Source organism: Nesoenas mayeri (assembly GCF_963082525.1).
Source record: "Nesoenas mayeri genome assembly, chromosome: Z".
NCBI classification, from domain to species: Eukaryota; Metazoa; Chordata; class Aves; order Columbiformes; family Columbidae; genus Nesoenas; species Nesoenas mayeri.
In genome coordinates, this window is record NC_137542.1 from 1,403,555 (window position 1) to 1,431,336 (window position 27,782).

Consider the following 27,782-nt stretch of genomic DNA (forward strand, 5'->3'; position numbering starts at 1 on the left):
AAAAACATGCGGTCTAAATACATCACAGCAGACTAATTTGTTAGAAATTAAGGAAAAAATGGATGTAACAGGTGGAGGTGATCTTAATTAGATTAGAGCAGTAATTTTGCACAGCTTCAGGTCAGTGTCCTACAGCATCTTTTTTATTAAGAAAGGCCAGAATTTTCTAAATAATTGAGAATGGGGAAAGCCTTGCCTATGTAATGAAACTCTGAAATCTTAATAACAAAATCATTCATCAAATTTTGTAAGAATTGGTCTACAGTTATGGAAATTAGGACAACAATTTATGTCTTTAGAATTAAATCCAACAAATATCAATTGACACAACTAACTAAAATTTTCCCACTTCCATGTGTCCCAAATTTTAAATCGTCATTCCCAATTTGTGAGCTAGAGAGCATAACATGTTGTTTTCTCAGTCTGAATAATGGCAATATGGTAAGCATGAACCTCTTCTGAAGTTTCTGAGGTTTGGAAACACATTATTCTTTCATATTTTAACAGCTACTGTTAAGAAACTTTATCCGGACGAAGCGTTGTGTCATGGTGCTCATAAACGCCGCCTACTACATTAGCAGTTGCTTTGACTGGGATTCTCCCCCAAGAAGTCTTGCTGCTTTCTTGGTATGATCTTCTTTATATTATTGTTAATGTACTTGTGTTCTGGACTGAAAGATAATACAGTGTTGGTATGGAGGTTTCTGATTTTTTTTTAATTTAAAACTTTGCATTATGAATATATTGCAAATCATATTTATTTGCTATTTTTTTTTTAAAAAAGTAAAATTATGTTTAAAATGTCACACAAACAAGACAGGTGGTTTTTTTTTTTTTAAATTTAGATTTGTATAAATAACATAAGCAAGTGATACGACTCAATTGCAGTCAATGAACTCTGGACAGTGGATCTTGAGATTCTCACACATTACCTCTACTAACTTTTATTTGGCCCCCTTGTATGTTACATATTTACTCTAAAACTTGTTCTGAATGTTTCATTAATACTTTTACATGTCACTAATATAAAATTAGTGTTATTTTGTCCTCTACATATAAATATATATTGCACTTATAACTTTTCAGAAGTACAAACCTCTAGACTCAGAATTATTTTCTTGCAACAAGACAAAATAAAAACCACCTCAACTTTAAAATAATGAATCCAAACATAGTAATATCTTTGAGACATCAGGCTCTGGTCACAGTTCAATTTTTAGTGAATTCATTTTCAGTGATTTAAATGAAACTATTATTTCTCCATAAACATTGGCTTCTTTAATATTAACCTTTATTTTCATGCAAAATTTGGAAAATTCAAAACATAATCGTAGATTAGATTGTGTTTCCCAGATGGGTAAGTTTTTATTTAAAAAAAAAAATGAGCTACGAACAAGACTAGAGTCCCAGTTTCTTTTCAGCTTGAGGGAGTCCCACCAGGAGTAGAAATGTATGTGTGGACACGCTTTCTAGAACATCTAAATTTATTAAGCTGGATGAAAAACTGAAGTGATGGGCCCCTCCACAATGAACAGGGAATGGTCTTGGTCTTTCTTTGAATAATTATAGAGAGACTCTGGTGACATTGCTCCAAGCTTGGGTGCCTGGAGCTCAGGTGCCTCAAATTTGGAGAAATCAAACCAGACATTGGAGTTGGCTGCACTGCCGCAGTAAAAAAGGGTAGTCTGGTCCTAAAATATGCTGTTTTGCAGGAAGTTTCTTCTAGTTGGACTTGTTAAACCCCCGTGTATCCTATCAAAGCACGGCAGAAGCTCTTGGTCATTTATTGCAGTGTTCATTGGGAGTGCAGGAGATGACACGTGCTGTTCAAACTCTTAGGGTTTTTATCTTTTTCTGATGTCTGCAGTGGCTACACTATAAGCAAAAATCAAAATACAGTTCCTACTGTTTACTTCAGAATGATGACCTGTCGTTATTTTAGTTTAAATGGGTCCAAATTTCATAGGAAAATGCATTTTTCTGTCTAAAACCCAAATGTTCCTTTTACTATTACTGCTCCAGTTAGTGAATACTCATCTATCCACATCTGATTTTAATACAGATGTAGAGCACTCACTTGTTAACAGTGGAAGAAAGGAAAGAGATCTCATACTCTGGGCAAATAAAATAATTTCTTTCTCGTGATATGCTGCTATGGCCATGGAAAAAGTTGTGTTGCTCTTAAGTTCTAATTGTTTCCAGTCCTAGATAAGTTCAGTGTCATAATAAGTACCTGCAAATACAGAAAGCAGAATTTGAAGAAGGTTTATAAGTCAGTATGCATCATTGTTGTAGTAGAAAACATGTTCCTGATTTTATTTGTGTATATGTATTTTTTACATATCTCTCTCAAGAGCCTACTTTTCTTATTTTCCTGTTAGTAATTGTTTTGCTCTATGGTGGTTGTGGTAGTTTTGGGTACTATCAGTGCTGTGACCTCACAGATGTGTTCCTGCTCTACATCCAAAGTCCATACCGTGCTTCTCAACCTGGTGTTGTTCTGTCCAATGATCAAATCATCCATTTGTTGGGCAAAATGTTGATAACCTTTTGTTAGCTCGGTCAAATCTATGCGAACTTGGATTGTGGTGGTAAGCTTTGGATTTAGATGGTTCCTGGAATTTCATATCTATCATAGGCCCTTGAAGAATCTTGAGAGTGGTTCACTTGCACGTGTAATGCTCAATTACACTTGCACTAAGGTTACACTGGAATTTAGTACATTCCCTAAAAAATCTGTACTTATATGTATAATTTTAATCTCTTCACTATTACACGAATCGTATCTCCTCTTGAAGTCATCTTCCAGAGGCTGGAAAATGTCACGGTGCCAGAAACCAGATGAGACACCATTCTAGAAGTTTCCAGTTCCGTAGGCAGATAAATAAATAACATACAAGAAGTAAACTTTAAAACTAACCTTTAAAACTAACCATTCCTTCCTTACTGTTGGCTTTGAAGATGTACCACCATGGGTAATGTCACAATACGGATTTATAGCCATTTCACATAAGTTACATACGTGAAGGTTGATTGTTTGGATGTCCCATTGCCCCAGGTTCTTGGTATTACAGGTGCCTTTTTCTCATACCTCATCCCATGTCTTACCTTTCTGTTGGGGCTACTCTTACAGGAGATGGCGGGTGTAGAAATTTTGGCAGGCCTGCTCTATTTTTAGAAATGTAGTAGGTTAGTTGTAATCAGTCAGAGATCCAACAAGGAGGACTACTCTTGGAAACCCAGAGAAAGCCTTAAATAATAAGTCACCGTCATCTGCTCTATGCTTTTCGCATACTGAAGTACTCACTGCAACTTTCTCTAAAGTCATTGTCCTTGGAGAGTCACGTTGTTAGGAGTTGAGATTAAAAGTGTTCAATGAAGGGGCTTGTTGAGTATTTCTACTCCAGACCTTGGTTGTCTCAAACCTTTTCATTATTTGGGACAGTTTAGGAAATGAAATTCTTTACTGAGTGTTTTGCATGGTTCTTCCTCAAGTCTGTCCAAAGGCAACAACTCAATGACTGTTGATGCACATGAAGTACCTAGAAGTACAGAAACCTGGAAGTTAAGTTTTCAGTGTTCTAGATTTTACATTTTCTCAACTAAACATTGTTTCACCTGTTTCTGTTGAATTTCATAAGCTCATTGCCTTTGCTGGGAATTTTACCTGAATGACTTAAGGTTTAGATTCCATTTTTTCTTTGCCTGTGCCTCAGTAATTCCCAGCAGAAGAACAATTGCTACCCACACGTATTTTTTATGTTTATATCTACATACGTATATATTTATATATATGCTAAGGCAACCATGAAGTATTATTAGCAGTTATTTTCCAGATATTGAAAGATACTTGTAAGTAGCTCATGAAACATAGGCTGATCTTCCTGTGACTTTGGATTAGAACTGTCAGAAGATCTGATATTTTCTCCCCCTTTTTCGTATTTATTTCATCTTAAATAAAGGCACTGTATAGCAACAATGTTAAATTAATGTTTCGGTTCCGGAACAGCTTTATTATATCACATATAGCCCTGTTGTGTTTAGAGGCTGATCAAAAATGTGTCACATGTTTGTATTTATGCTTCATAAGCACCTAAGTGCAATGCGGAATGAGAATACTAGAATACATAGAATGAGAATACTAGAATACATAGAGAGAGCCTTTGCTGTAAGATATTTAAAACAGACCTTTGGATTATTTAGTAGTTAATTTCGTATTTTTTTTAATTCAGTAATTAATATGTTTCAAGCAGAAGAACTTTATCAGAACGTGCAGAAGTGGATGGCTTTTCTTTAGATTAATCTGCTGTGGGCCCTGAAATGTCTACTAAATTGGGCCTAATTTCCATCAGCTTCTTGACCAGACATTTGTGTTCTTGCAGATGTCAGTGGGTGCAACGTAGGGGGAAAAAAGTGTACAGTCTTTTTTTCCAGTACTGTCATTTCTCACTGTAATGAGCACAAAAATAATTGGACAACTGAGCTATCAGTAAAAGGACACACTTCAATGTGAGTCAATGAATTATTTTACGGGACAAACTTTAGTCTTTAAATGTGATTGTAGATAATTTGTGCTACCATCTGTCCATTTGGAATTCTTTTAGCCTTTTCAGTCGTTATACAGTAAGTGCTGCTGTGTTTAACATTAACATTTGATATTTTACACATTTAATTTCTGTACTGCTGCGTGGTCCTTGGGGAGCTTCGCTCTAGTGCTACATGAGAGAGACAAAGTATTGATCAGTTAACATTTCAGCTACATTTATGTATGTCGCAAAATTAATGAAAATGCCAGACAAAAATGTCAGAGTGCACAAAAAGGTAGAATTTAAATTTGGTAGTTTAATGAAAAGTTTAAGATGTGCATTATCAAAAATGTCCCCTTGCCTTTAAAGTACAATTCATAACTGAGTACCTAAAGGGAACCACATATTTTACTTAGAGGAACATTGAACATGAAATATGAGGGAATGTGTAATCTTCAAAGTGTTTGGTATCCCAAAATGGCCTCGGTAAAACACTTTAATTGCCTGCTTGAATGTTTAACTGTTACTCATAAAATAAACTTGTTTCCTTTCTCATTTGGAAGCAGGGTACCCTCACCCAAACAAATGCGTACTTTCCAGTGTGTCCTCAAATTAAATCCTTCTGTGAACATGTTCTTTCTATTCCTGTTCTTGTTCCTCTGAATCTTTCTATACGTGTCTATGCATGCACACAGAAAATACTTCTCTTTCCTAGGCTTTGAAATATTGATAAAATGACTCGCCCTGAATCCGAGTCATTTGTCAGGTCTAACTCACCTTCGCTTTGTCTTCTAATGTTACACAATTCATGTGTGAAAATGACATGATAGTGTCCCTAGCCTTTGATTAAGTGTTAGTTTTCTTGCACATACACCATTTACTTGCGGTGTTGTCATGCTAATTAATTGAACCTGAGAAGGAAACAGGAGGGAAAAAAAGAGGTGGTCCCTGGGAGGAAATGAGACAGTAATTTTGCAAACTTGCTTAGCTTTTACCTTTTAAAAAGGGGAATAATCATTATTGTGTATCTGACAAGCAACGTTCACTAAAAGCTGAAGGACAGATTTTATGTTCTGGGGGAGACTTAATGTGGTACCATCATGAGTGGGAATACACTTGTGTGAGTTATTAAACATATTCCTTTTTTTTTTTTACCACATTGTAATTGTAGGAGAATCAGAATGTTGCAGATATTTTTAAAAGCCCATAAATTTTGCCACTGTTGATACCATTATTGAGGATATAATGCATAAAGAACTTCAAATTGATTTTTACTGGACCCAGGTGAAGTGGAGCAGCAGGTCATCTTGGCTGCCTGTTGTGTAGAATTTTGCAAAAATTCCTTACATCCCAGAAAAACGCCTTTCCAAAAATTCCTGTTACTGTCAAAACTGCCTGTTCTCAAAAGGGAGATTGCAGAAGTGAGGTGACATGGTAGTGGCAAAGCCAGGTACAAGATTCATTTCTGATGCAGGTTGCACACACGTGCAAAGAACCTTTCAGCCTTTCATCAGCTGCACCTTCACCAGCAGGAAGGACAATGAAGTTGACCAGACTTCTGTGCTTTTGGATTGTTTTTTCAGAACTGGAGCAGACAAAAAGAAAAGTGATCTGAATCCTGTTTCCTCTTTCATAATTTTCTGTAGACCAGCAGAACTAATGTGAGACCGCTGCAAAAACACAGTGGGATTTGAGCTTTCTGCAACCCTTGGCTATGCTGTGTTCCAGGTTTGGGAAAGTGGGGTAGGAAAGTAACAGATGTCAGTATATGTGACCATTAGGATCCATTAACAATTCATACCTGAAGAACGTACCGTCAACGGCAGTGGTTTAAAAAAAACCTCCATAGTTAACACAATAACTGAGGAACGATGCTGGTGTGGAAATACTTGGTGTCACCAATCCATATCTCCTGCAGCGCTGTGATGACTTTTGGGACATCATGTGTTCAGCACATTGTGTGCTTGCAAATCTCATACACGGAAAGGTTGAGCACGATTTATAGGTTTAATAATTTTCTTTAGTATTTTGTTTCTAAAGAATCACTTTAATTTTACTTCATAGAGTGAATGCACACTTGCTGAACCTGTTTAGCAGTGTGTTTTGTTGTGTAAGTGCAGACTGGATGTCGCTTTAGGTAAACTAGAGCATCCTACGTGCCATCCTGCTGCTGTTCCAGGAGACCATGTGTCTGTCTTGGGTTCTGTGTCACTTCTGCCACCACCATCCAGGTGACTGGGGTACCCAGGGTATCTAAAATGGCAACAGCTCTAACTTTAGGCACTTTTATATTTTCCTTAGGTGTTTATTTTACCTGCATATTTTAGGTACTTACCTAGATTACATTCAGAGTTCTTCATAATCTTAAAGTGTTTAATCTCAAAACCACTTATGCATAGTGGGGAAACACTTCATTTATCTTGCATGACCAGCTGAGGTGAAGAGGCTTTATGATTTCTCGAATAGGAAATACACAGCAGAATAGAGCATGGGCATGCCAGGTCCTGGACTTTCCCTTCACTATCAGACCATTTATGGAATCACAGAATGGTTTGGGTTGGCAGGGATATTTAAAGCTCCCCCAGTGCCCCCCCTGCCATGAGCAGGGACATCTTCACCAGCTCAGGGTGCTCACAGCCCCATCCAGCCTGGCCTGGGATGTCTCCAGGGATGGTTCACGCACCACCTCTCTGGCCAGCCTGGGCCAGGCTCTCACCACCCTCAGGGACAACAGTTTCCTCCTCCAGCCTGAATCTCCCTCCTTTAGTTTCAAACCATCGCCCCTTGTCCTGTTGCAACAGGCCCTGCTCAAAAGTCTGTCCCCATCGTTCTTACTGGAACTTACTTACTGCAGTAAGGTCTCCCCTTTTTCCCATCTGTTTTCTTTTTCTCCCTACTTAGAGAACAAACAACTTTGCACTGAAAGTATTTGGTTATCAAAGCTTTTAGAATGCTATTATAGCCTGATTCACCAAAAAGTCTCATGCACCAAAACATGGTTGATCAAAACTTATAGAAATTAACAAAAACTATTAGTTACCATCCAGTATTCAGTGTTGTCCAGATAGTTCCAAAAACGAGCCTAGATTTCACCTTAGGGCAGTGATGTGGCTAGAAACCTTGGCAGGAAGTTTGTGTGAGTGTCAGTCTTAGTCTGGAGCACATTTCAAATGACATTAATCATGCACAAGGCCTAATTGCTCACCGCCTAGTGTTGCTGGAAGAGTTGCAGGGTGATTGTGTTTGACCCGGTCTGGTTATATGTCCAGGCATGGGTTCATTGCACCGTGTATTCCTACCTGCACTTTCCTCTTGACTGTACAAAGCTCTCATGAAAAAAACCTTTGCACACAAGAGACTCCCAGTATTAAATCTGGTTAATTATTTAGTACCAGTGTACCTCATCATCACAGCCTTCCCTGAATTGCTGTTTCACGGTCCTTGAAGGAAACCTTGGCCATTTAAACTTCCATTACTTAAACAGTGCACATAGGTGGATTGTAAAATATCTTACTTGTTCGCCGTCTTTTAGTTATGAGTCATACGAGAACAAACACATTATAAAATCTCGTCATAAAAAGTGTTTTACTTCCTTTCTATTTTAGCAGCGTTAGGTATTATAAAGGTTTGCCTTGATGTGAGAGGACTATAGACCACATTGACTTTGCTGAACCTTTCAGTAGTTAAAATAATGTAAAGTTTTGCAAAAAGTTTCGGTGTAGTAGAAGAAAGAGGCAACAACCAGGTGTGTTGCATGCTAGTGAGAAATGCCCAAGTAAGGAAAATCAAGTAGAGAAGTAATATTTCAAAGCTTTTGAAAACTAGATGTACAAAAGGCTTATTAAGGCAAGCTGTTCCAAAGTGAAGCTACTAGATTTTTCCTAATTTAAAGCATATTCAGTGTGCTTATGTCCCTATAGGGTAGTCACTTGTTCAGTAGGTATGTAGCTGGCAGGTGATACTGTAAGCAGCTGTGCCTGAGTGGAAGAATGGATCAAAAACAAGTACTTTTCAACATGCTGGATTTTACTGCAGTGAAAACACTTGGGGTAACTTAGTTATGATGTTTCAAATATGCATCATGAAAATATTTGTCCTGCTTATATTTTTAACATGCAATTTCATAATTTCTGCTCTGTTCGCAGAATGTGAAATCCAAACCACTAATATAAAAAAGGCTTAGAACATATTTTGTTTCTACTAGTGCCACACATGCTGTATGACTAACGGTAATTGGTTTTATTAATGTTGTAAATAAAACCTCAAAAGAAAAACACTACGAAGTTACTATTGCAGGAGTTACATGGGAAGTTTAAGGCGGTGTTTGCCACACACAACTTTATCCTGCCTTTTTGGCAAAAGAGAGATGCTGAATGCTTCCCACTCCAAAAATGGCTGCTTTGGACCAGGGAGAGTTGTAAAGCTTGCTTTCCACTTGGAAATAACTCGGATGACGATGCTGCTTGTGATGATGACGATGATAATCTCCAAAACCAACAGTGCTGTCAGGGAGAAAAATGATTAGTCTGTTTTCATTGGGACAGTAGGAAATTGAAGTGAAAAAAGGCTTCTGTCCCCTTTCTTGTGGTCCCTGTGCCTCCCTCCTCAGGGTCAGGTGGACTTCCCATACAAGAAGTCTTATTTTCACCCAGACAACATCAACCTTTATGTAGGAAAATCCTATGAAGGAGCTGGACGTTTACAACTGCACTGGGAGAGCTGCTCATTTTTCCATCCAGGGAATTTCCTCATGACAGAGTCTGAAAAAGCAACAGCACTAGAAGTTGTTCTCTGCTTGGGATAATATGTCTCTGTGTACAAAGTAGGCCATCAATTTCAAGTGGACAAACCACTGAAGCCTGATGCTACAGAAGAATACTTAAGAAGTTTACAAGCAGTGGATTTTTTTTCATGTTTCTTATAAATTAGGCACGAGTTGTACAACACATTATTAATGCAATCTTTATAGTGTATTTTACTCAGGGTAAACATTGTATCCACCTAGGGTATTTTCCATACCTGAAGAACTAGGATTAAATCCATTCTTTCAGAAAAATGGGGCAACCCTGAACTACCTTTCCAGGTGCTTCTCCCTCTTCCCTCCTGGGTGTTGGTCCAGGGCAGGAGCTGCAGATTTTGGTGACAAAGGAGCACCAAGCAGATGTCTGTCTAGGCAGAGTGTTTGCTTCAGTTTCTTAAATCAAAGGCCAAATTAATGATTGCAAAGTTGCGAAGAAGATCTTGACATAGCCTTAGCCACGTTGTTGGTAAAGTTGGGTGTTGGCAACGACCCATCTTGCACAGTAACTCTTTGTAATGGCCATGGCGAGATAAAGAGGAGCAAAAACTGCCTTGAAGATCCTTTTAGTTCAGTATTAATGCAAGAAACAACGTTGTCTACATAGTGGTTTAATACATGAAACAATCAGAGCGTGGGCAGAATGCTAAATTTTTACCAAGCGTCGTGCTTAAGCAATTTAGCTCCTGCACAAAAGGAGAATTTCAGCTGACCTTGAAATAAAGAGCTTGTAAACCTCATAGGTGCTTTTCTTGTTGTTGTAATGTTTTTGTTTATTTAATTTTCTAAAGAAAAACAATAGATTTTTATATCTCCAAATCTATTCATACCTTTGCAATAAACAAGGAGACATAATTTGAAAGCATAATTTATTTTGGTTTCTCTGGTAGATTTTATTTATTCCACCATAAGTGTTAATACCTATCCAGTAGAGATAACTAAAGTTGTGACTAGAATTGTTACTGAAGAGAAGAAAAAATAATAACTGTAAGCCCAAGGGCCACAGATGGTACTGAATAGACTGCAACTGCATGGCAGATCTTTGGAGTTTGTACATTTCCATGAATAACACCAGAACAATTACTGTAGCTCTGAAGTTACAAGAAACTAAGCGCTTTTCCAGAGATGCGAGTACTGTAAAGAGAACCCACTGATTTGCAAAAGCAAAAAATTGGCATAATTTAGTCTTGTTTATTTGAGGTTGGCCATGGCTCTCACAGCTATTATTAGCACTGCAAAGTTATCTGTTAAAACTGGTATTATGCAATTGGAACTTGTTGGGCAATTAGCGTGCAGCACTGGCTGAATAGGAGACGTGATTTTCTCCCACAGCCGTGTAGTAGCTGTGATTAGACGTGCCTGTATTCCAGCCCTAATTGACTGGCCTCTGTAAGTAGACACTGCTCATTAATGAAAGGAGACAGACACTTCCTAACCCCATTTAAAAAAAAAAAAAAAAAAAAAAAAAAGAAAATAAGGTAGTGAAGAAATGTGCTCGAAAATGAATAAAATTAATTCTGTTTTGATATCCTGAGTGCATATTTTGCATCCATCACTGCAGGAAGAGGGACTGCATACTTGGGAAACCTGTGATAAAAAAAAAATCAAGCCAGTATTAATGCCTATCTGTGATTCTCTGCACTCAGTGCAACTCCTCTAAATTATAACTTGAGGGGTAAACACGTTAAGCTGAAGGTAAATTTCTGCTTTAATAGCAGCCCTGGCAGGATGAATGCATGAGTTTTTGCTATTTCCTTACATTTCTCCTCATTTCTTAAGTACAGGAACGCTTGGTGTCTGTTTGGCTTGAGATGCTGGACTATTCTCATCTTAATAAAGTCAGCTTGTGTGATATTTCTGTTCTCACCACGTCTCTCCTGAGGTCTGTCTCCTTCTGATGCTCGTTTATAAGGGAGAGGGAAAAAATCTCTTCCTTATCTCAGAGCAGAAGGCACAGGTGTACATATTTGAAACTCTATTTGCCAATGACAAATTCTTCCATTTCCAGGAAAAATGTATTTATAATAATTAAAATCAGCTAATTCTTGTGATGAGGAGTGATCAGTACTGTAAGGGATACTACTAATGACTATTTAAGCCTGATTTCCTTAATAAAGAAAGAATAAGTATTCTCCACTTGGTACACAATATTCTTTTTGCTGTTTTCCCTTAAAAAGGCTCTAGTACAAGCAGATAACGTATGCCTTTAACATAACTGAAAAATTTGAAAGTAGGTGTTTTTAACATTTGCTGCCATCTTAATTATTACTTGCTTAAAGCACCACTGTTAGCAGAGGCATTAGGAGTTAATAAAAATGTCGTAATGTTAGTTTATAAAACACGATATAATTTTCCCAAGACAATGATTAACAACATAAGGCCACACTAACAATACTGAATTCTTATTCCTTAAATGTGTTTGATTTTCATCTTTTAGGAACAGTATCGTAATATCATAGCAAGTAAACATTTGGGAGTGATTCATTTTAAAGAAGAAGTAACTAATGAAATATCGTGTTTGAGCTTTGTTTCTGTGTTGTGTCACGATCTTCATAGCATTACAGCTTCACATCAATTTGAACATTGTTTTTAATACTGGATATTAATATTCTCTAGTGCAACTCCAGTGAAACACATTAAAAAGTTATTTATTCATCACAGGCTATTAGCTAGAGCATTTGGAATATAACTGTAGTAGGCTGGTAGGTCGTTACTATGCCAATGTGCTTTTCACATAGTAGGATCGCTTTGGGTGTGGGTTGTGGTCTTTTAACCTTTTAGGACATTTTTTGCTTCGTTGTGAGGCTGCTTCAGGTTTTTATTATCTACCAGTGTCAACAATAGATATCTTTATAAAAGGTTGATTTGCTCAATCTCACTTTTTGGCCAATTTGTGGAGGAAAACTCGCTCAGCCCGTCCAAGGGATGGCGGAGGAGGCCGGTGTCACCTACCGCAGGCCGGGGTGTCCCCCCGGGTGGGACACCCGCCCGGCACCTGCAAACCGAGCCCCAGCCCATTGAGCACGGCAAGAACAGGCCTATTGTCGGGGGAAGAAACGTTTGTTTCTGAGAGAAAATCATTCCCGTTCTGCTCCTGAATGAAAGACATGGCTGTGGTTACTCAGGGGATATTAGGCCTCACTGCTTTTTGGAGAAAACAAATTTGCTGTAACTTTATCTGTAATTCGCTACCGCACGGGGGCAAATAGAGTCACCATTGTGTGGAACAGGAGCAAGGGTTTGTTAAAGCCATAAAAGGGTTGGGTAACCATTATATTTCCGAAAGCGACCTTATCAGAGCCATAGGTTAAAATAAAAATCATTATGGCCCTATCATTAACCTCTGTTTTAAATTTGGTTTACAAGTAGTATTGAAGAAGTAAAGTCTCTGTCTATATGCAAAATATGGCCAAATTACAAGTTTCCCAGAAGTGAATATACATATTTTGCCTTGAACAGCCTTACCCAGTGAATGGTTATGCTAAAGGCTACTCAGATCTTTATCCACAAGGTTTATTTATTTTTGCTTTGTCACAGTAAACGTAGCGGAGATTTTCTCTTCTCAGGTTGCACTTTTTTGAAGAATATGATGTCAAAATGCTTAAATAAAATTTCTCTTTTGTTGGCTGATTCTTGATTGCCAGTATTTGATAGGAAGAAATAATATTAATTGTTTAAAACCTTCATCCTGTATGCATAGGAAAACTTAACCCTTGCAAATGGCACTGTTGAAGCTGGTCCGAATTAGACAGGATTTTATCCCATCAAAGTTCATTTTTACAACTGTGCACCAGTTCACTGCCTCACATCCTGATAGGGTAGCAAATGTGCAAATTAATTTATTGATATTCTTTCTCTTTTTTCCTTTTTTTTTTTTTTTTTTTAATAATAGAAGAAATTCCAATTTGGTCCTAGGAGTTTGATCTTGCTGATTAGTAGAGTTGAAGTTAAGAACTTAACATGGTTTCTGATCACCTGGCAGCTGTCATTAGTGAGTGACAATGTATTTAACCCCCCCTCGAGCCCCCCAACACACAACCCTGCTCCTTCTTTTCCCCAAAAAGCATCGGCCACCACCTCACAGATGGAGCTGGGAGGGGGGAACACAAATCTGACCCCACGACCAGGACCCAGGATCTCTGGTTAATACGCTTCATTGCCCGCGGGTGGCTGCACTCGCCCTTCTGCTCCCGCGCTCGCAATGTCTAATACGCCTAATTCAAATTAAATTATTTTAATTAAATCATCCGTTTCTCGTGGTGCAAGGGCTGTAGCTGGTGGAGTTTTAAATCAGGTGTCTTGGCTTGGTCGGACTGAAGATGAAGGTGGAGTCCTGCGCAGGCAGAGCAAAAGGTGCAGAGACAGTTGCAAATTAAACCCGAACTCGGAGCCGCATCAGTTATTTTTACAGGCGTCAGTAGCATTCCTGCTCGGCGTCGTGCCGCAAGCACCGGCTCCCCAATTTGCAGAGAAGGCAAAAGGATGAGCAGGGAGTTTGTGATTTGGGGGTGGAAATAGAGCTCATCTCGTTTTTCCTCCTGATTTGAGCAATCCTGTCATTTGCCGCTCTGCGAGCGCGGTGAATCCTCTGCTGCATCAACTGCCGGGGTTTCTCACAGGTAACCCCTCGACAGCTGATGATACCGCCCTGTGCTCCTCCGAGGCTGGCATTTATTTTATTTTATGCAAACATCCACTTTTTCTCACATTTCCTCCATTAAAAACTCAAAATATTTCCCTCCCCCCAAGCAACAAAAAGCAAAGTAGACCCAAAACCCCACAGAATTCTAATGCAGGAGGAGTGCTTTAAAATGCCCGTCTCTACTCTAAAATGCAGGTATAGACTAATTAAACCCTGTTGTCTGCCTGGCAGTGACAAATATGGCACTTCTTTGAGACCACTTTGAGATCCGGGTGGTGGAACCAACACCCCCACGCATGGGACCATCTCATCTCTCTGTGATGCATTTGGTCTCTGCTGATTTCTGATTTTTTGAACTGATAGCTGAATGCAAAATATAAATTGGTTAAAAAAATGACAAGATTATTTCCGGGGACATTTTCAGTGTTCACTTTTATGATGGTTACATTTTTTTAAGTTAATGCGGTTTAAAAATCATTTTAAGTTTCCCAACACGAAGGAAAGAAATGAGATATTGGATTCACAAACAAAAGCTTTATTGGTTTATGACAAGTGATCCATCTTTTTGCGTTAGCGTAGCGTTCTACCCCAGATTATTTTTCATAATTGATAATTTGTGAGTCATATATTTGTTATCTATTCTTTTATGGGTTTTTAAATAGTGAATGATGTCAAAGGTCACTGAGCTTCCATAAAGGAAATGTTTTTTATTTTATTCTTAAGTTTTTATATGTGTTCTGAAGAACTTTCTGAATATTTCAGGGAAAAGTACAAAGAAAAAAAAAAAGTGGTAGAAGTTTTCTTGGTAGGAACTTCATGGAACATAATGTTAAAGCAATTCAAAGAGGAAATGACTCTTAGGACACACATGTAGTCCTATAGCAGGGTAGAAATGTTTAACTAGAATTATTTTACCTTAGAAGTCGGTTTTGATTTATTAATAGTGCTTATGTTTTAAAAGTTGGAAATGCATGTACTGCAAATTCATGCAGCAAAATTAAGAATTATGTTTGCATGTGTCTGATTCATTTTGGGCCTTTTTCCTTACCAGAAATAATTTTGTGATAATCAACAAGCCATTGTTTTCCTGCTACTATAAAACTTGGAGTGGGAGGGTATGAGACATGTGCCACCCCCAATTTTGGGGGGAACTTAATATTGGTAACAGATTAAGAAAATATAACAAGGGCAAAATAAAAACTGCCTTTGCATCTCAGCCATCAGGAAACACCAAAATGAGGTTATATGTTGATGCATTAGTTTGTCACGGGCAAATAATTAACAATAATATATGGGCATACGACTTAAAATTTAGTTTACCTAATGAGAAAACTCATAGAAACTTCTCCCTTTTTCTACTGTTTCTCTAGCAGCTCATCAACATTACCATTAACTGTGCTAACAGAGCTTTCTGATGCAATTAAAAATAGGAAGAACTGAATAAAATATGAGTAAGTTCAATCAGTGGGAAAGACAACTTAAAATAATTTACAGACAACTATATAGGAGGCATAAAGTATTTTTAAATTAATTTAATATTAATTTCAGAGCAAATTTGTTATGAATATACTGTTTCAGCTTGTGTGGTTCTCTTTTCAACATTCATTTAAGTGTCCTCTGAACTATTTAATTATGGTGAGACATTTCTATTAAAGAAATGATTCAGGATTGTCTTCTTAATTAAAATAGAATTGAGCTCATCTAATTGTGGTATTATTATATATAGAATGTCACTAAAATAATGTAAACATTTTTTTCCCAGTTTCCAAAAATATGAAAAAGAGTAGCTGATATGTTTTGGTACAAGTATTATTTAAATTTAATCTAAAAATCATGAATAATTGAATATTTCCTAAAACAATTTTTATCTTAAATCACTTATAATATTATTGGAATCAATATGTTTTGTCCTTAAGAATATTTTAGTGCCTAAGAATAAAGCAAAAATTATGTCTAATTACTGACTAATTTTTATTTAATTCTGAAGCATACATCAATACTGTTGCTTCTTCTCTGAGATTTTTTTTTAATGTTTTTTATTATGTTGTCAGGGTTTTTTCCTTTGTAATAATGTTCCTAACCAAGCTGGAATTAGTTAGTAATGTATCCTAACTGTTTCAGAAAAGTGCTTTAATCTAGATGCTTTGTTGAATGGGGACTTAAAATAAAACGTTTTTTTCAGCTCATTGGATGGTTACAATTTTGAGTATCATCATTATTTTATACAAATAAAAATACATCTTGACTTATACTCCCCAAAAGGTATTCAGGACTCGGACAAACAGACCCAAAAAAGACTCATTTTAAAATTCCCCTTTCACAGCATTGCAGTGATACTAAAATGTATCTAATTGTACTTGTGATGGGGTGATGCCCTTTTGCCGCTACGGATTTATAAATACAGCCTTTATATACAGAAATGCTGTATATGGAAATTCTATATATGAAAGGAAAAATAGTCAGTTATTACTCTGGTATATAGTATTAAATGGTTTTAAGATTTATTTTATTTTCTGTTTTTATACTACTAGTAAAACTGTTAACAAAAGTTAACAAACTGAGTCTGAGCTGTTAAATTCATATCAAGTTCAATTGAAATCAGCAGGACTGCCCCCAGGAGTAAATTTACACGTATGCATAAGTATTTCCCATATCTGACCTGCTTGAGGAAGAGGCAAATATGTAGAAGACTCAGGGAAGAAAAAACACACACTCAGGTTAATTGAGCTTCTTGAGCATCTCTTCATTATCTCAAAAATATTGGAAATACTGTTGAATTTAGGCCATTGTAAGTAATTCTCAATATGGTTACACTGTGTTGAGTGAAGCATTGATTATACAAGAGGTATAGTATAGAAATATATTTAATATGGCACCAATACTTCCTGTCTGGCAACTTAAGGTATTTATAAGATCAAGCACTAATTGTGATCTTTGAATGTAATCTTTCAACAGTTACGGGTGAAATTGTCAACAAAAATACACCTGAAATACGTCTGTCAGAGGAGTATAGAGGTTATTTAGTGTTTGTTGGCTGAAAAAAAAAAACCAAAGTTAGGCTATTTTTCGTGATATTAAAAAGTATTTAAAGAAAGAAAACTGTAAGAACTATTGTAAGGTTTTAGGAATAAATTGGGTTAACCGAAAATCTTGGGGATTATGGATTTTTTAAAACATACAGTAAAACATATATTCTTTAGCCTGAAATTAAGAAGGATTTAATTTAGTGATGATGCTAGTTCTGTCCTATTTCCTCGTAAAAATAGGATATATTTTCCTAATCTTCCCTGGCTGTCATTCACCTCTCCAGCCTGTAGGTAGCACCCTTGCATCACACAAAAGATCGCTGCCTTTTCTGAGACACAATTACTATTTAGGTCGGGAAGTCTTTACTTGTGCAGACCTCTAAAAGCAGCTAGTACTATTTGCATAATTTCCAGACTTTGATGACAATCTGTGATCTTAAAACAGTAGCCTAAAGATTACTCATTAAGTTGTTTGGCCTTGTGACTCACTTTTTTCTTAAGACTCTCCCTTTTTTTATCTGTGAGACGGGTGGAGGAAGGCACAATAGATCACTTTCATGAGGAACCTCAGAGGTACAAAGTTCCGTCGTAATTATTTGTATTAACGCATTGTCCATCAGTTATTAATACATGAGCATAACTCTACATTTCCATCTCACATTATCTTCTCTATTCTGCTAGATACATGACACTCATGGTCTCCTTTACCTCCTGTGTGAGGAAAACTCTACGATTGTAAACAAAGTCTATGCATCCTCCTAAGGTGGGCTCAATCCAACCCTTTTTCAAGTCCGGAGCTGTCCCTGGAGGTGCTGGTCACCGATGGGGTGGTGACCAAACTCCACCAGGCCCACCACAGTGCAGGCTCAGGCCACCCCAGGAGGACAATGACCCATTACTGACACTGCTCTACGTGCTTTTCCAACTTTTAAACTATGCAGCATCAAAAAACTCAATACAGGCCCCATTTTTAAGCACAGGGCTGTTCAGATAGAAAATTGCTCTGCAAATTATCTTTCAAGTTTAACTTTCATTTTCTTTTCCCCTCGGTATATTCTTCATAGTATCACTGCTTCCTTTCCAGAGCCCAGTGATAACGCAGCATCTCATAAAATGACAGATTTTATTTTCCTTCCAAGTTGCTCTTCTGTCACTTAATGCTGAATGTCCCTGCATTTGTTATTTCTTTCCTTCCTAAGAGGTCATGTCAAAGAAGGTATGGTTATCAGCCCTGCCCATGATCCCAGCATGCTGAATAAAATTGTTGGCATTTGCTCTATTTTGAGAAGATTTATTTATTTTTACCCAGATTGAGTACGAAGGGTAAAAAAATTTAAAAATAATAAAAAAGTCATACAAAGCTCTTGTTAATGTACAAGTTAATGATTTTGTCCGTGTGCTGGACTGGGATATTTGAGAAGGTCTGAGCGTCTGAGAGAGCCTCCCATGAACAAACTGGTTTTTAATCGTATTGTCTGAATTCTTGATTGTGTATTAGAAGCAGCAAAGTGCGACGCAGGTGGGAGGGAACTAACCTTTGACTCACTGCAGCAGCAGAAAGAGATCAGGACTATCAGCATGGGAGTTTCCAGCCTTTCCCTTTTTTCGCTAGAACAGAAGGCATTTTTGTCGTGGAGGAGAGGGGCACAGATTGAGTTCCCACACACACGGAGCCACTCTTTGTCTGGAACTTTTCTTTTTTTTGTAAAATGCAAACCTCCTCATCTTTCAGATTGTTACAGGAACCCAAGCATTACAAAAACCCGAGAACAGAGTGGGTTTTATTGGTTGTTTGGCCTGGGCAAGTGCCGCACGGTTAGCAAGAAAAGCTGGCTTGTGTTTGAAGGCCCTGCTTCGGTTTGGGGTGTCAGTGGCCAAGACAGAAAAGCACCTGCTGCCCACAGCAAATGTTCATATCGTAATTTGTTAGGCAAGAGAGTCATTTTCCAGCGTGGGGGTCCCTGAGGGAATTGGGACACCTGGGGGGACGACCGCATCCTGACTGACTTATGTCAAACTAAAGTGTATGCTTGTATAGACAGGAGAAGGAAAAAAAAGACATGAAGTGAGGCAAAGAGGCTTTTCCATCCATATATTAAGAAAAGACATCTTGTTTTAATAATATTTATTTTTAAAATCTCCTGTTATATCCTCACAACAATGCACATCTTCATGTCAGATATTTTATATGCAGGCCATCCTTAGGTATCAATTTGTGTAGCAAGGAAAAACCAACCATGTACAGTCTGGTATATTCTGTATATAGTATATTCTGTATATTGCGTTCTCTATATTTCTGCTCTCAGTGAGAGGAAAAATAAGTCTACACAAAGCATGACAGGAAGCCATTTAACTGCTTGTCTGGAGGACATGCTATAAATTATCTTTTTAAACTTTTCATAGTTAGATAGCAGTAGGTTGAAGTCTGTTGGGGTCTGTAGCAGAAAGATTTCAGAGAAATACACTTATGTACCTCTATGTTAGATTACTTTAAACTTGAAAGAAAATCTGATGTGAGAGTATTAATACCTCCGGATAAACTTATGCTAAAACTGTATTACTGCAATTCTTTCTACTCTGTTTTCTCTTTGGGCTTTTTTTAAGTGCACTAATTATTTATTAAGCATTATCCAGAATACAAATACTACACAGCTTTTTTTGTGCAGTGGTGTAAAACTTGAATTTCACAAATAACTGTGAACAATATGTTAAGAAAAATAGACATTTTTAATGTTTGAAGTCATTTAAAATTTACCTGGTAATCTATTTTAAGATGTACTGTCCTATAATGACATTCAAGCAATTAGATCAAACTCTTTTTCAGTAAAGGGCAGGCTCAGTCCATGTGAATGTGTTTACCTGAAATATTCCTTCTCTTGGGGAAGAATATCTTCTATTATCGGGAAGGTCCACCGAGTGAAGAACCAGCGATTTGTCACTGTCAAGACACAAGATCAAATTTTCAAAGGGAAAAAAACTGGAATGCAATCACAAGCTTCCACGACGCAGACACTGAGTATCGTGGTCCTACTTTTAATGTATTTTTCTTTTTGAAATCTGACGCGGATAAACATTATTGAAGTACTGTTTTAGGGGATTACTGGTATTACTTTGTTGTTTGATGTGAATAATTGCGGCCCGATTCTGCTCTCATTGGGCTACTTTTACATCAGGATTGTAACTGTATTGAATTCTCCATTTATACTTTTTTTTTAATCAAGTTTCAAGTATTTTGTTGCAGAAACCAGTTTGCTGGGGCAGACAGCCGGTCATGTCATTTTTTAGGGGAAAAAGAGTGATGTGTTTCAGCAACGTCACTTTCATTCGACTCAGGCTGGTGCTGGTGGGATCCAGAAGTCACGGTTTTCTGGATTTCTGGCATTGGTCTTCACCGCCACGTGCATTTCTGTAATTTCTGTCATTTTTGTGGTGCTGTCCTGCCCAGGAAGGGGGTTTTCACTTGCTCATGTTGGGATGTTGTTGGCTGAAGCTTTGGTGAAGTGAATAAAGATCCCCGAGAAGGGAAATGAGGAGGTTACTTACAGCCAGGTCCTTGTGATGTAAGATCTCTGATCTTGGTGTCGTGGTGTTTTAAAGTGGGATGTAAACGCTGCTCTGTTTTCAGCTTTCTGCCCTTTGAAATAACTGGACCCTTTCATATTATTTGTGCCTTTATAAAAGGAAGATCACCAAATTTTTTTCTTTCACTCATCTGTATCAAGAAATTTATTAACTAAGAGCCTTTGCTCTTAGTTAATCACCCCTCTCTGCTTGTTTGGAAATGTCACAGTTCTCAAAGTTACTACAAGTTGATCCATGAAAGACCTTTCTTACATCACTCCTATCCAATTTCCACCTTTATCTATGGTGCCTGTGCAGAGTTACCCTCCATCTTTGGGGTGTCAAGATGCAATCCCATCAAAGAAATCTCTCTTTTTTTTCCTTGAGTGAATTCTTCATGATCAAATCAATAAACCTTGTGATCCCGTTTTCAAAATCTTTTGCCAGATGCCTCCTGGACGTTTTGCTAAACTGATGTCTTCAAGAGAAAACCAATCAACAGTACTGCCATGTTATATCTTGTCCTTCTGCTCACAGACCAGACCAATCATTTGACTCTGAAATGAAGTGTATTAATTTCTGCCATCGATCAATGAGTTTGCTACCTAACTTTTCTCTTTGTACCAGTAAAACACCTACCTTCATATGCAGAAATAAACCCACCCTTTAAGTAACTTAAGGATAATAATGGTTAATGATACTGTAATTATCAGGACAGCCTTTCCAAAATTGCTTTTTATAGTCCTAAACTTTGCTTCTCTTTCTATGTGTTATGTGAAACATCCTCTTGTTACTTCTTTTTTTACTGGGAAGACCAAATTGTCCCTCCAGTAAAAAGTTTAGCTTAGTATTTCCTCCTACTGGGATAAAAAGCAATGGTTCTTCATCCTGGTTACTCCTTTTCTCCCTTGACCGACCAACCAAATGGCCAAGCATCATTCATCCCATTGCCCGTATTCTTTTCTCAGACCATTTGTGATGGCGGGACAGCTTTTGTGACATGAGAAGATGTCAATAGAAGGCAAAACCAAGTGACTGCCTACTGATGGTCCCAAATGTGAGCACGGGAGATCAAAATTTGGTCCCTGCCTGCCCTTGGACAGCCAACTCTGGCTCAGATTCTGATGGACTAAGGCATCGTGGCTCAGGTTTCCCTCTGGTTGCTGCTAGAACTTCCGAGGCACTTGGTAAATGGAAAACAGCAGTCACCCCACTGTCAGGAAATATGTCTGTGTGCTGCCATAATAATTTTGGAAATGGGAACAGTGCTGTAGGAAATACACATTGCTCGGGCATTACCTAAACATGAACCCCCGTGACTCTGATGGGTTTTAGCTTCTTCACCACCATCTAGACACGATCTCTTTTCCAAAACAGACATAGTGCAGCTGAAGCCCAATGCCCTGGGTGGTGTCCAGTACTTGGGGACAGAGCTTCGCAACTTTTGCAGGTTAATTATGACAGAGATGTTGCTTTCCAAAATTTACATCTGTGCTTGTACATTTTTAATGCCTCATCTTACTGAAATTCAACATTTTGGACACAGGGAGTTGATTTTCCCTTTCAGAGTTGCATATCTGTGTTGGAAGATACCCTTTCTAATTAAGGAGGACTGGCAGTATTTAGATTTGTTTCACATTCTCAGATAGTGAATAGTCTCATTCTCCTCTCTCTTGAAACTGTCTCATCTCCTTGGCTTTCATTCTTGCTTCAAACCTTCTGCGAGTGGATGAGCATTCTTCAGCTCGTTTGGTTTGGTTTGGTTTCAGTCATGTCTATTTTATTACTCTTCAGTAGTATTTGTGAACTGCCCATGAAATAACTAGAGTTTAATTAGCAGACCAGTGCAAAAGTGCCCAAGATCTTTGGAATAATTTCAATTACCATTTAAGAGCAGTTAAGTTGCTTAATAAGATTTGTAGCTGTGAACATTTGGAGATTGCTTTCGCGTCCTACTTTTGATGTGGCATTATGTTATTTTCTGTGTGTGTGTGTGTGTGTGTTAAGAAAGCAGAAATTATGAAATGGCATCATGCTTTCTCTCATAACAAGAAAAATTGAAAGGAAAAGAGGACTGGGTTGGAAAAAAAAAGAGAGAAAGGAAGTAAAGAGAAATACTTCATTTTCTTATGCTTTTTTATTCATTTTCAGGCCAAGTTGTTTTCACATATTGATTATATAATTTCTTAAAATAAAATAAAATAAAATAAAATAAAATAAAATAAAATAAAATAAAATAAAATAAAATAAAATGTAATATCTATCTGGTTTCTACCTGAAATTTAGGTAACAGCAATTTCTATCTCAGCAGACAGTATTGTTAAAAAATGCACCCTATATAACACAGGTTTACCCATAAAGTCAGAAAATAATCTTGATTGTAACTTGGAACCAAAGGTGTTAGTATTGACTTTGTCAAAAGTAGCATTAAAATCAAGACAGGCGATGCTACCTTTTGGATATTTATTATAAAAGAACTAGTAATGTCTTTACGTTGTCTAGTTATTCGCTAGAAAGCAAAGACATCAAGTGAATCTGAGCCTGTTTATTTCACAGCTACTTTAATTGTACCTTTTTTTTCCCCCTCTCTGTCTGAACGTTTAAATAGACCTTTTCTTTCCGAGTCTATTTAAGCAATGCAAGACCTAAATCAATCCTAAGTGGCAACCACTTCTCACAGCGTTGTGTGCGGCTGTGTGTTAATTAGCTGAAATAGATTATCCCCTGGTGTGTGGCACAGTGTTTGCGGTAACTTTTAGTGTGCACAGTTTGCAGTGGATTTCGTGTTTATTTTCATGTACAGAGGCAAATTCTCAGTATGTCTTCAAATTATCTCCTTGGGGGTGTTTTTTCCTGAGCTAATCCTGACAGACTCTCCCTGCCAGATATGCCCATCATCAAGAACAGGAGAACACTACACATGCAGGAACCTCTGTGCTTGGGGCTGTATGCAAATTTAATGCCCAGCTCATTTCTGTTTCTCTTACATGGATGACAGACATTTTAACAATAACTTTCACATTTCCCCATGGAAATCCCATTGTATTACGGTATGTATATGAGTGCATACATGCATTTACTTTGTGTACGTGTTTGAATACGGTATCAGGAACACCTATGCTCGTAAATATGTTTTATGCCCTTTTTGTATATTTACATATAGATAAAATGTACGTAAGAAAGCTTGTGTCAAGAACGCAATTGTCAAAGAGCTCTTTATCAAAGATGTAGCTAGATCCCGGGGAGACTTATCAGATACTAAAAAATAGATAGGGTGGAAAATGTGATAAACAAGAAATTGACACTAAAAATAATTCTGCAGCATTTGGGGGTTTCATGGCTTCATATGGTAGCGAGAAGCAAGAGCATAGGAAATAAGCTTTTGTTTTCTGATGTTTGAAGTTGGCACAGTCAGAGCAAATGAAATTCCAGCAATTGCAAATAGAGCTTTCTCCAGATATGTCACAATCTTTGTGACTGAAATGAATTCTTCCTGGTGCTACAGGTTTTGGAAGAGCTGGGAGTAGCTGAAGAGCTACTAACTTTATTTTATTTTATTTTTTTCCTGCATTTTAAAGGCTGTAACTGCAGTATGGGCAATTGGACACCAAAATTATTGTATAGGCCTTGATATTAAAAGTTATTTGAGTGTTAGGGGAGCACCACAGCGTGTGCTTTGGTGTGCACATGTGTGTCTTTCTGAGAGGAATTACGAAGGGATAGATCCATGTCCCAAACTGGAGATGGGACACATGCATGTTCCTCCATCTCTGTGAAACCAACATCCGGTTTTGCTCCATTATGTCTTTAAATTCAGGTCACACAAAATCCTCTCTTCAGAAGAATTTTGAAAGAGAGATTCCAGAAATATGAAGAGAGGATTTAAAGAGATTTTAAGAAAGAGAATCCATACAGACTGTAAATACTATTTTTTCATTTGATGAGGTATTCTACCTCTATGCCAAAGCTGTCTTTCAATAAATCCTTCCTTCTCTGTTAGTCATCATTCCTTGTTGCGTTTTGTGATTTAAAAAGCCACAATTATCACCATACTATTTTTTGGCTTAGTGTACTATTAGAAAACCTGTTCTGCTTATTTTTTTTATTTTTACTGCTCAAGGTAGGAATGGCAATTTCATGGCTGTGATGTGGAGAAGAACAACAACAACAAACACCCACCTACTGAAGTGTTCAAAGATTGCCATCACAGCTCAAGAAGTTCTGTAAAACTAATAGTAATATACTCAAGTATAAAAATACCTATAGAAGTAATTCAGCCAATTGTCTTTCTTTTTATTCTTAGAAACAAAATTGTTATTCATATGGAGAGATATAGCTAAATACACGTGTAGATGTAGTTGTAAAATATATATGTATATAGATATGGTTTTCTCTACCTTCTAACACTACCTGCTCTGAAGTTAGATTAAGGAAAATTTTAAAAATTATGTCCTAATTGTGGTTTATTTGATGTAACACATTACACCCCGTCAATTCTAATATTATTTCACAAATAATAAATACTATGTAGTAGTATTGAATAGTGTGTAATAAAGTGACGGGGATGAAAGGAGTTATATAATTTTCTGACATGATTTTGACACTGCTTTTATTTTTGTAACTGCACGGGTTGATTTGTTTTAACACATAAGGAGTATATGCAACTTTCCAAAACGTCTCTTGCTGCAGCATGTTTTTATAACTACTGGTATTACTTCTGTCTTTTACTTTATTATTACGGCCTCCTTTATTTCAGATTGCATTTCTTCTGTTGCTTCTACAATCTTCTATTGTGCTGCATAATAACTTGTTACACCACTAGTTCTCAGGCTGTGATTTCAAGTCACTTTCCAGAGCAAGCCATTCCCAGTTATAAACCCATATTAAACAGCACGTATTTAAAAGTTTGGTGATAAAGGAAGACAATGTGATAACTTGAAATGGCCTATCATTTCAGAAGCTTGAGAAGCAGCGCTCCAGGCAATACAGGCTCAGGGAGGTACAGCCATGACTGAAATTATTTGCAGGTTAATGTGAATAACTCACTCATGGTGTGCTGTCTCCTCCTGTCAGAACATGGCTTTGTCCCTCTAATGCAAAAGTGAAATAAGTTATCCAGATTTCCTGGAGTGGGTGAAGCCTTGGAGAACACGGCGGTGACTCCTGCGCCTTGCAAAAGCGCTTGGGTGGGATTGTGTCTTGGGACTTAGGCCACCACCTTATTTAATTTATTTCCAACCTGTGTAGTGGTCAATACACTTCACAGCAGTTTGTTTCTTGGAAGTTGTGCTGCTCGTTAATATTGGTGGGAAATTGCAGGTAGAAAAGCAGCATAAGCAAGCCTGGAAAGGTAGAAAAAGTTCTGTGATGCTTTTGCAAGGTTCCTGTTTTATTCAAAAAAGTGCTTTTTGCATTGTTTCTATACCTTAGTGACAACACTTTAGTACTAAATTATTCACATTATCTCAGTATAGAAGACTAAATTGCGGTGGGCCTTGATATAACGTATTGGATGATCTATTTAAATAATGAAAAAAATTATGCTAAAATGTTCTGGACAGTAATGAAATAGACTTAAGAAGCTCACATAGATCATGGATGATTTTACTTATGTGCTGCAGGATGAAAGGACATCCAGCCAGATTTGTTGCCTGTAGTATGATTAAAAAGCCTGTAAAGTTCAGAGAAGACGGCACAATATCAACCATTTGTTACTAAATGTTTAATTTTATCTATGTTTACCCATATCTGCAAAGTCTTTTTCTTGATGTCTTTGTATAAGGTTCCAAAATTAACTACTGACTAGTTAACTGTAGATGCGGCACCAAAACAAGAAATGCATGACTCTTAAATACTGTCTTATACATTCTGAAATCCCATAGCAAAAACAGGGTACTCTAATAAAGCAAAAGGAATAAGACCAAAGTGAAATTTTCCAGCATTGCCTGTAAAATTGGAGTTGTTTTCCTTTCAAAAAGAGTAAACGTTATGTATCATTTTCACACAGGCAGAACAAGTAAAAAGTAATACACAGTTTTTCTACTGTGTCTCAATTCTTAACTGTGCAAGAATGTAAATGATCAAATGAGGTACCGAGCAAAGAAAACACATCTCAACAGTGATGTTACTAAATGGTGTATGTGGCCCAAAGGACCTATGTAAGAGGTGTAAAAATGGAATTAAACAAGATGTGGAGGAGAGATTACTGTGCTATGTAAATACATAGTTGTATCTGTGTGTGCATACATATAAAATTATAGATGCACAAAATGTGTATTTATCTATTGATTTGGAGCTCATCCATTTACATTTTTAGCTGATGTGTGTCATTTTTGGTGCCATTAGAGGTATCTTACAGGCAAAGTGGTTTCCACCTCTCCAGTATTTAAAGAAAAAAATTACTGTGGAATCAGACAACAACATGTCTTTCCTAGTTAAATTCCACTAAGGGTTTTCAGAGACCCAAGAAGAAGTTTTGTGCTTTTAGGATATGAAGAGAGACTGTAAGAAGGGACTCTTGACAGTTTGTTCTATTTTGGACGAACTGTGCAGCTGTGAAACCGTTAATGAGGAAGACAGCTTTTGTGATTATCTCAGATCTCCATAGAGACTTTTTCCAATAAGTCAGATCCTGTTCTGGTTATACACCCAAATTCCTTCTTTCTGCCTGGTATTTATTGCAGTTTATTTCAGTGGTGCTCTCTGTGGTTAAGATCTGTCTGTAATTCCTCGGTTGCCTTTGACTTTGTCAGTCTTCTAATTCTAGGGTTGAAACTTTTCTCTGAGCCAAAGCAGCAACGTAATTTATTTGTTTCTGCCGTACAAAAATTATATTAGCACCTTAAAATATCTGCAACCGTTTTGAGGATGTATTCCTGTAATTTTAAACTTACCAGAACTTCCTAAAAAGGGGCCAATGTCTGATGTCAGTGTTTTACCTGTTCTTTTCCGCCTGCACGCTGACACGCATTGGCCTCAAATTTGCCTGTGTATTGTGAGAGACACATTAAGTATCCATCAGGGTGACACCATCTTGTACACACTCTTTTCCCCTTTGGTGCTCCATCCTGAAGCACCAAGGGCTGCAAATGGTCTTTCAGAGCCAGTGTGGGGGAAGGAAACATGCAGGAAGTGAGAGATAGAAAAACTCCCATGTTTTCTTTGAAGGGGTGTGCTGAGCAGGTAAAGAGAGGTTCTCCTGCCCCTCTGCTCTGCCCTGGGGAGACCAC

General features: G+C 37.5%; 1 protein-coding gene across 1 annotated transcript in view; it reads left to right on the top strand.

The window, feature by feature from the left end:
* The window catches only part of MCTP1 (multiple C2 and transmembrane domain containing 1), a 273,536-nt gene that overhangs the window by 180,960 nt on the left and 64,794 nt on the right, over nt 1-27,782 (top strand). The window contains exon 15 of the mRNA XM_080362212.1: nt 508-627. Within this exon, the coding sequence (XP_080218338.1) occupies nt 508-627 (120 nt within the window). The remainder of the gene's footprint in view (nt 1-507; nt 628-27,782) is intronic.